General features: G+C 36.5%; 1 protein-coding gene and 1 long non-coding RNA gene across 4 annotated transcripts; one reads left to right on the top strand and one right to left on the bottom strand.

Moving 5' to 3' along the window:
• Positions 1 to 248: 248 nt before the first annotated feature.
• On the bottom strand, positions 249 to 11235 carry LOC100804875 (LRR receptor-like serine/threonine-protein kinase ERECTA). Of its 3 annotated transcripts, none has more exons than NM_001367908.1 (27): positions 10702 to 11183; positions 10472 to 10610; positions 10307 to 10378; positions 10117 to 10188; positions 9930 to 10001; positions 9766 to 9837; positions 9604 to 9675; positions 9407 to 9478; positions 9239 to 9310; positions 9077 to 9145; positions 8899 to 8970; positions 8736 to 8807; positions 8549 to 8620; positions 8226 to 8297; positions 8080 to 8151; positions 7922 to 7993; positions 7622 to 7693; positions 7476 to 7547; positions 7329 to 7400; positions 7166 to 7237; positions 3421 to 3489; positions 3242 to 3313; positions 3055 to 3128; positions 2466 to 2597; positions 2044 to 2391; positions 1121 to 1491; positions 249 to 756 (listed from the first exon to the last, which is right to left on the bottom strand). In NM_001367908.1, the coding sequence occupies exons 1-27, from the start codon at positions 10778 to 10780 to the stop codon at positions 376 to 378; spliced, it is 2958 nt and encodes a 985-aa protein (NP_001354837.1). In that variant the 5' UTR covers positions 10781 to 11183; the 3' UTR covers positions 249 to 375. The 3 variants fall into 3 exon arrangements, with proteins under 3 accessions (NP_001354837.1, XP_006578096.1, XP_040870470.1); XM_006578033.4 differs by having other exon boundaries at positions 334 to 756; positions 3034 to 3128; positions 10702 to 11235; XM_041014536.1 differs by lacking the exons at positions 10472 to 10610; positions 10702 to 11183 and having other exon boundaries at positions 334 to 756; positions 3034 to 3128; positions 10142 to 10188; positions 10307 to 10359.
• On the top strand, positions 3862 to 6407 carry LOC102665384 (uncharacterized). The gene is made up of 2 exons (XR_413794.3): positions 3862 to 5747; positions 6018 to 6407. It is a non-coding gene; the product is annotated as an uncharacterized lncRNA (long non-coding RNA).
• Positions 11236 to 12079: the final 844 nt, after the last annotated feature.

Here is a 12079-nt window from a genome sequence, read left to right as displayed (position 1 = left end):
CAATGCAGCCTATGCCATATTTTCCATTAAGCATTAACATAATATTATTTGGTCCACTGGGTATTTTTCACTAAAAAGATCTGGTCCTTAAGGTTTCGACAGAAATACAAGATACTAGTTATCTTATATAAAAATAACTGGTTATCTTCTAAAATTCGTTATGATATATGTTTGTAAATTCATTTCACTTCTCTTTCTTATTTTAAAACGTGACTTTTAAATAAACGTAGTACAACTAATGCAGTATAAATAATTACTCGAATGATTTTTTCCTGGATTATCCACACGGATCTCATTGCATAAAAACATTTGACATTTTTTCCTTGTGACTTATAATATACAATGATTCATTCTGAATTTGATTCTCAAAAATCCTCAGTGACTGTTTTGTGATATTACTTCTCCAAATTTGAGGAAGAGTTGGGCATCAGAGGTGCTCATGGATGGACAGTTCACAAGGTGTGGAGTTGTAAGATTTGCATATTCATCCTTGTAGCATTGCATTTTAGCAGATGGCTGTGAATCAGATAGCACTACTTGTGTTTGGTCAGTTTGTTTTGGTGGAGTGATGGATGGCACAAGGCTTGCCAGCACACGAGTCACCTCATGCATTGTAGGCCTATCAACTGGTTGCTTCTTTGTGCATAAAAGAGCAAGCTGAAAAACCTTTTTTACTGCTCCCATGTCCTTGCATGTAGCAGTAATATCTGGATCAACGGTTTCCATTACACCATCATTAGCTGTCTTGGACAAAATCTACGCAAATAAGGAATATGATATGATAGTTAGTATACGAAAACTATCGTGAGAATTTAGTATAAATTACCGACTAAGCTAACACCAAAGGGTCACAACACAAGATTTACACCAAAGTGTTACTATGGCTTTACGTCAAACCAAAAAATATAACTAGCTCAAAAAATAAAGACTATGTTTGTTTAGGGCTATGTTTGGTTTGCCTGTGGGGAGCTCCAAACTCAGTTTGTAGAATAAACTTAATAATTTTGGTGACGTGTTTGGTTACCCCTAAAAGTACGTTTGTACATAAAAAAATTTCATTGAGGTGCTTTGAAAGTTGTGAGTTGTGAGACCTACAAGCCAGACACACTAGAAGACTCACCAGATGGTGGAGGTTTGATTCATTGTCAACAGCTTTCCTTCCAGTCAGGAGCTCAAGCAATACAATACCATAGCTATACACATCAGACTTCTCAGTGAGGCGAGAAGTCCTAGCATACTCTGGATCTATATAGCCAATTGTGCCCATTATGTAAGTTGAAGTGTGGGTCTTAGATGGACAGAGACTTTTTGCAATGCCAAAATCGGTGAGATGGGGCTCAAAATCTTTGTCAAGTAAAATATTAGATGATTTCACATCCCTGTGAATGATACGTGGACTGCAATCGTGGTGCAGATAAGAAAGTCCTTGGGCCGATCCAAGTGCTATTTTTAGACGAAGATCCCAATCAAGCTTTTTCTTCTTGGTAGGTCCTGCAAAAAAATGTACATATCAAAATCATGAATAAAATCATTAATCATTGCTTGATTAAAAGTGTGTTTTTTTTGTACATTTTGCTGAAAGATATAAATGCATCAGTTAGGTTCATAAGCAGGCAAGTGCAACATGCAGCTCCAAATCACAAATGTAAACGACCATACAAAGGGATATGATTGTCTCTCTTCCCCTCTTGACTTTTGGCAGGACATCCTATCAAAGTTTTGGCTTCGGCTAACTATCATTCTATCATGGTTACAGGGACACGTGTAGGAAACTGGATGTAAGACACGACAAAGAGCACATGGTCAACCTCGAGTAAAGAGTTATACATGCAACGGAAGGTAGAAACCTCATTAAAGGAGTTGTGCACTTTAGAACAATTGCTGGCGTTACTAACAGAACTTATTTGGAAGAGGAGAATATGGAAAATTGGAAAATATTGCTAAAACAATGCAAGGTTGAATGTACATAGTAGATAGTTTGTACACCAAAGTTGCATGCAACAGAGTACATCTAGCATCTTTCAAGCCAAGGCTTGAACTTACCATGTAGAAGATCCCATATACTGCCATTTTCCATGTAGTCATAAAAGAGAAGATTTCCGTATGGAGACAATGAGTAGCCTTGGAGACTGACCAGATTCCTGTGCTTAATGCTGCCAACTGTCTCAAGCTCAGTCTCAAACTCTTTCAAATATTGCGGATAGTGAGAATAGAGCTTCTTGATAGCCACCGGCTTGCAATTCTTAAGAACACATTTATAAACTGTACTCGATGCACCATACCCAATTATATACTTCTCACTTAGGTTTTCGGTCATCCTCATGATATCATCATACACATGAAGTGCCATATTCATGTGAAGAATCACTAGCTTTGGAGGTGAGTAATTAACTGACAATTTTCAAGCAAGAACAATCAGCATGTTACAGTCTTCAGTTTCAATAGGTACAGTTAAGATAAAGTACCTGGTTTGTCAAAAGATCCATCATCAGAGAAGGAAGCTGGATTGTGTGGTCGGCAAGCTGCTAGCAATATCATAAAAAGAATCGCAAGGGCGCCTATTGCAATTCCTAGGATAGCTGCCTTGGACAAGGTAACTGCATAGTCAATAAAACATATTAGCTCATTCTACACGTCAGCTCAAAAACCTTTCTTTAACTCTATAACTACAAAGAAAGAATGTCATAGGAAGAACAAAGCATTTATAGTAACATCCTCACCGATCACTTTGAGTGATATATACATAATCATATGAAAAATAAAATATACATGTGAAAACTTGCTTTACACTTCAAGTGCTGTTTAGCAAGTTCAGCATCAACAACTTAGTGACAGATACGACATTCAGTCAAGTGAATGCCATTCCCATCTTAGAACACCAACAATCCCTGGTCTTTTGAACATATTCTCCCAGGCATAACAACCAAAGATAACAAGGGAAAGATCTTTTGGGGGAGATGGTAGAGATTGTTGGGTGCTTAAAGTATAAAAAGATACAACAAGACATAGGTGGGAGGGAGCAACAGGGCATTCCTGCTGGAAAGTTCAGCTGACCTCGCTCTGTAGAGTGAGACCCAAGACAAGACGAATCCAGCCAATCGACACAAAGACCAGGATTTCCAATAAAACTGCAAATGAAAGGTTACATCATTCAAATCCAAGAAAACATGCTGATAGAAAACTACGTTGAGTTGAAAAAATAGTAGCAACAATGGCTAAGTTTAACTGTAAATAACCTAACCTGTCAGGGGAAAACCTGGAAAAATTCTTGCTTGAGGGAATAACACCAACTAGGTTGTTATAAGAGACATTACTACAAAATTTACAGTCCATAATCAACTTGTTAGGTACAAGTGACATGATCTTTCCAAAGAATTATAATGGCGATTTATTTAAATAATCAAAAGAGACAGAACTTACAGTAGAGAAAGACTAAAGCAATTTAAAAGTGAAGACACGTCCCCGGATAATTTGTTCTTTTCTAGTCTCCTGTAGAATTTCAAACCAAGAAATACCCTTAAAACATAGTATGAATGGTAGTAAAATTGTTAGTCTATCATGATTGTCAACCAAAATTTACATAATAAACACGGGCTGGAACAAATGACTAGTTTTGAGTTTTCAAGTGCAGTCGGTCTCACTACTCAACCAAATCTGATAAATACAAACTGCCGAGCATTGTTTTTTAGCAATTCATTAAAAAATAAAGCATATATTACCAAAAAAAATTATATATTTCCCCCATCTATTATTAGACAACAGTTAGTAGAATTTTAGGTAGTCAATGTACATAAAAAAGAGATTTTATTTTTGTCTTTTGTATACATGTCATACCTCCTCTCCTTTGTATTTTATATTTACCTCTCTTCAGCTTACTAAGTAAGCTAAGTTTTCTAATATAATAGCGTCAAAGTGTGGAGAACACACTAGACGATTTCCATTCAATCATCTCTGGTTACATTCAAGTTGGTTTCATTCCGCTCTGCCTGATTATCACTGGTGCCACCGTCCGCAGTCAGTCCGCCGCCGCCGACGATAACTCTGGCGAAACCAGGGTTTCATACGCCTCAATGAGAGCGACCTATCCCCGCAAGTCACGCGCTCCAAAAGTCTGCCACGCGCCATCACGCACAGCTTCCCCACGGCGCCTTTCTTGGAGCGTATGATCCACGCGCCATCTTTTGCCAATCAGAATCGTGCTCTGACAGTCCAGAAAGGTTCGCCGGACCTATCCGGGCCCAGATGTACTCTCGAATCTTCATTATCTCTCTTCAACGCTGGTGTTTCTTCAGGTTGGGAAATTTGAAGGTTCCGTTTGTGCGAATCTTCTGTCTCTGTCTCTTGTTGTGAGGTGGCCTCCACAAATCCTTCTGGATCTTCCTCCTCCATCGTTCCCACTGTCAGTTCTACTGTGGGTCCCACTGTTTTGTTTTCTGGGACACCAGTCATAACCTCAGAAAAGCTGAATGGCAGCAAAAACTACTTGTCCTGGTCCTTTTCTGTGGAACTTTGGTTCCTTGGCCAAGGACATCAAAAGCACTTAGAGAAGCAAGTTACTGAAATATCTGCAGAAAAACAAGAACAATGGAAACAACTTGATTTCCAGCTTTGTGCCTTGCTGTGGCAGTCAGTAGAGCCAAACATCTTAGTGACCTTAAGGTCTTTCAAAATATGTTACTTCTTTTGGAAGAAGGCCCAACAGATTTTTGCCAATGATATTCAGAGATTGTATGATGCAGTTGACAAATTGACCTCTCTTAAACAAACAGATCATGATATGACCTCATTTGTAGCACAGTTTAAGTCTGCAGTTGAAGAATTAAGAATGTTCCAAGATGTTGAGTAAGTGGAAGAAATGAGAAAAAGCATGATAACCTGAGAGTGTTGTTAGGTGCACCCAACATTATTGTTGATGCACTCAGCATTTTTTAAAAATGGCTAAATTACCCCTACCTTCTATATCCCTTTACGGATCAAGTTAATCCGCAAGTTGATTTTTAAAACTTACGGATCAAATTGATCTGTAAGAAGCTTGCGGATCAAGTTGATCCGTAAGTCTTTTATGAATCAACTTGATCCGTAAGTCTTAAAAATCAACTTGCGGATCATCTATATCAACTGCGGATCAACTAAAACCTATGCGGATCAACCTGAATGAGCTGGGTGCACAAAAACATTTTTAAAAATACACAGGGGTATTTTTGCCTTTTCACGTTAAGTGCTAGGTGCATAGCAATAATGTTGGGTGCACCTAGCAACACCCTAACCTGGATATGGTGCTGGCCTTTCGGGCCATGAACCCAGATTTTGATCATATTCGTGATTAAGTTTTGACTAATCAAGAAGTTCCCTCAATGGAGAGTCTTCTTGCACATCTCCTTCATGTTCCTAATCCAAGAAAGAATGAAAATTCACTTGAGCTTACTGAATCTTCAGCAATGGTGTCCAATCGAGGAAGAGGAGGTCGTGGAAATCGTGGACGTGGAGGACATGGTGGTGGAAGAAATGGTTAGCTTTATTGCACACTTTGTAAGATAAAGGGCCACACTCGAGACTCCTGCGATATAGTTGGTTGGCATGAGAAAACAACAAATGTCTCCACATCGAAAACACATGGGCCAAAGTTTTCTTACGAGGAGTATCAAGAGTACCTCTGACTGAAGTTTAACAGTCAGGCTCAATCATGCTCATGCCCAAGTACTTAAAAAGCTTGCATCGCTCACTCTGTGGATGGTCAAGATCCAAGGGTAATTGATTCTACTGCTTCCGATCATATTTTTGGCAATAGTTCTCTATTCACCTCTCAGTCTCCTCCTAAAATTCCTCATCTAATCACATTAGCAAATGGAACCAAAGTCACTTCGAAAGGATTCGGCAAATTCTCTATTTTTCCATCCTTAAACTTGGATCCAATCCATTTTGTCCCTAACTGCCCTTTCAATTTAGTTTCTCTTAGTCAGCTAACAAAAGCATTAAATTTTTCTATAACATTCGATGCTGATTCCTTTGTTATACAGGAACGTGATACAAGTTGGTTGATTGGCGTAGAACATGAATCCAGAGGTCTCTACTATTTGGAAATCAGTTCATCAATGTCTTGTTTTGCGACTCCGTCTCCTAAGCTTTTGCACAATCACTTGGGTCATCCACACTTGTTGAAGCTGAAGATGGTTCCTAGTCTCAACAAACTTCAAGTCTTAGAGTGTGAGTCATGTCAGTTAGGAAAACATGTTAGGTTTTTTCCAAAAAGAACTGAAACAAGATGTAGCTCTGTTTTTTCCACCATTCCCTCTGATATTTGGGGTCCAAGCTGTGTCACATCTTTTGGTTTCAGATATTTTGTTACCTTTATTGATGAATATTCCAAATGTACTTGGGTTTATTTAATGAAAGATCAATCTGAACTTTTGTCTATATTTATGTCTTTTTTTAATGAAATCAAGACCCAATTTGGAAAAGTGATTAACATTCTCAACAGTGATAATGCCAAAGAGTATTTCTCCTCTAATCTCTCTTCATTGATGGAAATCTGATTTCTTGGAAGAGCAAAAAACAGAACGTTGTTGCTTGGTCTAATGCAGAAGTTGAGTATAGAGCAATGGCCTCAACTACTTGTGAACTTATGTGGATCAAGCAAGTTCTTCAGGAACTTAAGTTTTGTGAAGTTCAGCAGATGCAGCTCTATTGTGATAATCAGGAAGCGCTTCATATTGCCTCTAATCCAGTATTTCATGAAAGAATCAAGCACATAGAAGTTGACCTCCACTTTGTTCGAGAGAAGCTAATGGCTAAGGAAATTAGTACAGAAAAAAATTGGCTCTAATGATCAACTCGCAGATATTTTGACTAAGTCATTAAGGGGGCCTAGGATTCAATTTTTGTGTTCCAAGCTTGGCGCCTATAATTTATATGCTTCAGCAAGTTCAGCTTGAGGGGGAATGTTGGAAAATAGTTCATGATGTACCTAGAGTGGTAGCTTACATTTTATTTTTGTCTTTTGTATACCTGCTGTACCAGCTCTGTATTTTGTACTTACCTCTCTTCAGCTTACTGAGTAAGCTTAGTTTGCTAATATAATAGAACCTAAGTGTGGAGAACACATTAGAGGATTTTCATTCAATCATCTCTAGTTACATTCAAGTTAAGGAAACAAAAAGGAGCTTACAAGGATATAATGTTCTGAAGCTGACTAAGTTCTTCAGGAATCAAGCCAGAGAGTTGATTATTTGAAAGATCACTGTCATACAGAATTGTGAAATTAGTCATTTAGTAGGTATAAAAACAAACAAAAGATTGTTTTATTTTCATCAGAAAGTTAATGGACTTACATATCCATGACACTTCTTAGATTTCCAAATTCTGCTGGAATAAACCCTGTTAAATGATTTCTGCTCAGATTCCTAGCAAAATGATTACTAGCAATCAGTAACTAGTAACATTCTAAATTTCAAAAGTAACTAGCTTAAAAGACTCACAACTTCAGAAGATGTTCCAAGTCACCAATGGAAGAAGGAATAGAACCAATTATATTATTATTTGATATATCCCTGAAAAGAAAACATCTATTAGAATGAAATCAGAGGATTGATACAAGGAGGCATGTTAAATCATTCATACTTACAGTGTATCCAAATTACCAATCCGTGAGAGTTCAATTGGAATGGAGCCTTGAAGATTGTTTGAAGAAAGATTACTAAGCATGGCCACCACAAAGTCATGAAAGAATAAGAATCAATTAAGCAAATGAGTAATAGGTTGATGTTTGAACTGTTAAGTATTGGCTAACTGTGGTAGGAATCCAGATAAGCTAGCATAAAAGTTTGTGTTTATTGACATGTTTAGAGAAGGGAACAGAACTAATCACAGTGGAATTACAGATATATATTGAACAAATGTCCTACAATGTCAAGGTGAAACTTACAGATAGGTCATACTCTCCAAGCTATGAAAAGCTGAGGGGACTGTTCCACTCAGCTTATTCCCATGCACATTGCTGATGCATGACGGTTGGAAAATCCATCAGCTTAATGTAATATAAAATTCCTTAATACAAATTGATATACAAGGCTTATTGCTTACAGGCTGTTGAGGTTTTTACATGAGCTAAGATTATCAGGAACTGGACCCTCAAGGTTGTTGTTGGCGACATTTCTGCAACATCAAGTTTGACTCATGAAATTACTAAAAAACCAACAAAGTTGATGCTTCAAATTAATGCCACTTACAAGTCAAACAAATCAGTAAGCTTTCCAAGCTCAGGTGGGATATGTCCACTTAAATGGTTGTCATTCAATTCCCTGCAATTGAAGTGTGAAGCATTAGATGACAAATTTAAACCAAGTTGCACCTCTTCGTAAGTTATATTTGTTCAAAACAAATGTCAGCTTAAAAAATTGTAAAAAGGAAACTGACAAGATGTTCTTTTAGAAGTTGTAAAATTCAAAAGTGAAATGATTAACCATTGTCAGTAAGCCGCTACTGCTGATTTCAAGAGTCCAGAAAAGAAATAGAGGATGCATATGGTCAACTAATGACTAAAGCATCTTACAAATAGTGAAGGTTTGTCATATTTCCAAGTTCTGGGGGGATGAGGCCAGTCAGCTTGTTTCCATGCAAATACCTTCAAACATTGCATATTTTATCCAATGAATCGAAAAATTATGACTTGATGCACACACTTTAGGGAAAAATCAAACTTAAAAGATACAGATTCAAAACTACTAGCATATACTTACAATTTTTCTGTGTAGGTCAAATTTCCCAAGATAGGAGGGATTGGTCCACTTAACATATTACAACTCAAATCTCTAAAAGAAATGTGGGAGGAGGGATTAGTAAACAAGAGAAAAAATATCAAGACAACAAAGAAAATAAGTTTGCTTTAGTAACAATGCTTACAAGACAGTAAGCGCTTGCATCAGACCAATCACTGATGGAATATGCCCCAAGAATTTATTGCCTTGCAATGACCTATCAACCTCAAACAAGTTTAAAAGGAGCCTCCTAAATAAGCAAAATGGAAGACCACATGCCATTGTTTCTAAAAATAACTGAAAAAGGATAATGCTGTACATACAGAGTTGCTACTTGCAGATACCCAATATTGAATGGTATCTCTCCGGTTAGCTTGTTGTAGGATAAATCCCTGACAAGTGACATTAATAGAATATATTAAAAAAGAAAAGAGAAGACATGGTGAAGCGAAGTCGGTCACACAGATACAGTTGGATATACATACAAGACCCCTAAAGTAGTACAATTGCCTATGTTTTCAGGAATAGTGCCTGTCAAGCTATTGTTTCTCACGTCACTGCAAAATGGTATGATGAAACTAATTACATTTTGTTTAAGGAAATGTAAACTTTCAAGGCTTAGAAATAAAAAGAGAGTCATTGTTCTAACTTACAAGTACCACAATCCAGTTAACTGGCACATGTCTGGAGAAAGTGAACCCACCAAATTGTTACCTCGCAAGCCACTAGCATAGGAAAAGGAAAGACACAAACAAAGATTGACAGCAAGAACACAGCATAGAGCCTAAAAGAAGCACAGATAAATAAGTCAATTAAGAGTTAGGTTTCATTGCGAATTAGTAGTGCTCACAGATATTGTAAAACTTCATTCCAGTATATAAGTCTTGGTATCTCCCCGCTAAGATTATTCTGTGCCAGGTCTCTAGAACAGAACCAGTTTTCAAAATTTAGTGAATGATAGTTATGGATACTAAAGTCATCCTTCTGAAGAGAAAACGGAAAAATAACTTACAGAATCTTCAAGTTAGGAACCTGAGAGAGAGTTGAAGGAATTGGTCCAATTAGCTGATTATTTTTCAAAATTCTGAGAACACATTTAGCAAAAAAAAAAAACCTTGTCACAGCCTAGGGGGCAAAACAAAACCTCAGTGAAATAGAAAGCTCAAAAGAACTCACAGATTTTCCAGCTGTTTCATCTTCGAAACCGAAAACGGTATATCCCCCCGAATCTCATTAAATGACAAGTCTCTGAACAACACAGTAAAATGCAAAAGTTCCCCATTATGACATTTTCACATGGCAGTCAAAACCTAATAATTATCAATTGAATTCAGTTCATCAGAGTATGAATTATGAAACGTACATGCTTTTCAAAGAGGAACAATCACCAAGCTCGTCAGGTATCTGGCCAGATAAACGGTTTTCCTTGAAATCACTGTTAAAACACGAGACAAAACAACCTTGGTTTACCTAGCCGGCACAAGTATGAGAAATGCCAATGAAATTAAAAGACCAAAGTGAAAAAAATATGAATGAAATAGTTAAGTACATACATAGAGACCAAGCTGTTAAGTCTCCCTATTACAGGTGAAATTTCGCCCTCAAGATTCAACCCTGAAAGATTGCTGCCAAAAAAAATGAAGATGAGATCCTTGTAAACACACTTATAGAATAAACAAAAAAAAAAAAAAAAACTAGTTAAGAATAGTGTTACTCACAGTGCAACCACGTTGAAAGTGACATTATCACACGTAACCCCTCTCCAAACACAATAATCTGAAGAAGGTGAGTCTGTCCAGTCATACAGAACGTTATCTACATCACTGAACGACTTCTTTATCTCCAACAACGTTTCTCCTTCATTTCAAAATTCATATCATACCTCAAACAGAGGAACAAAAGAAAACAAACACCGTGTTTGGTTAGTTAGAGCGAATGAATGACTCACCGTCGTGTGAATTCACCGAACCAATTGAATCCAAACAAAGGAGAGAAAACAGAAGGAGTAGTCCAAACCGAAACGCCATAGTCAACAACAACAACAACAGCCGAAGGTGTTGTTTTAGTTTATAAATAATGGTTCATGGTTCAAATGATGTGATGGGATGAAAGCTTTTTCTGTTTCATTTTTCTGGTGTTTGAAGGTAGTGAAATGACATCACATCACCCTGGCACATAGATCACGCTCTCTCTATAATGCAACATTACTGAATGATAATGGAGTGATGGCATAGAGAGAGAGAGAAAATAATAATAATGATTTTCTCGAATAAAGTTAAAACTATCTTGCAGAGGTTCTGCTACAACCTGCAACACTGCACCATAGTCTCTATCTATGTGTACCCAGGCAGTGAGGCCCAGCTTTCTCTTTTATTGTTTTTCCACGTTTGTGTTTCTCTCTCTTAACTATGGTATCTCTTATTATTATTCGTTCGGTTCAGCCATTCCAAATTATGCCATGCTTTTAATTAAGATCGGAAAGGGTCGCTTTCACTCTGCAAGAGCTTGTGAGAGAGAGTTCAGAGATAGAAGAAGAAGTAATGGCAATCTATTTGAGATGCGATGACAGAGACACCTTTCTCTTTACCGTTCCCTCTTTCTTTCTTTATCAGTCTCGTAACACTGCGTGTTTGTGATTATTGGAGTTTGTCTCTTTGTCTCGTTTAATGTTTGGTATTTATTTGGAGGGAGCTATGTCTGGTAGTTATGGAAGCTGTGTTGTTAAATAGTGTAATGTAACGTAACGTGATACTATCTTTTTTCTAGATCTTGCTAATATTTTATAAAATCGGGAATTTAATGAATGGTATTTTTCACTAAACAAACGTAAATAAACTGCTATGAAAATCTTCTAGTTTAATTTATAATATGATATGATTTGTAAATAAAGTATTCTTTAAGTATGTGATTAAGAATTTGATTTTTGGTTAATGCCTATAGAAAAACATCATTCTCTTAGATAAATCTTAATATCTTAAGAAATTAGTTCTTATATTTAGCTAAGAGATGCTTGCTTCATACAAAAAATACTTGGAAGGAGTTATGTTTGGTAGTTATAGATGTTGAGTTTGTTAGATAGTGTAATATTATGTTATGCAAAGGTGAATCAACTATTATGAAATTTTCAATTTAATTAATAATTTTGTGTTCAAAATCTGTGTATAGTTGTGAAAATATACAGATTAAAAAATATTAACAACACACTCTTTTAAATATATTTTGTTTATTGATTAAAATTATTAAAAATATTAATTTTTTAAATCTCACCTCATATTTAATGATATTTTTTTAATTTTATAACCTTAAATAAATTAAAACTAATGAAA

Source organism: Glycine max, chromosome 4, assembly GCF_000004515.6.
Source record: "Glycine max cultivar Williams 82 chromosome 4, Glycine_max_v4.0, whole genome shotgun sequence".
Classification (NCBI taxonomy): Eukaryota; Viridiplantae; Streptophyta; class Magnoliopsida; order Fabales; family Fabaceae; genus Glycine; species Glycine max.
This window is presented reverse-complemented; position numbering and strand designations above follow the sequence as displayed.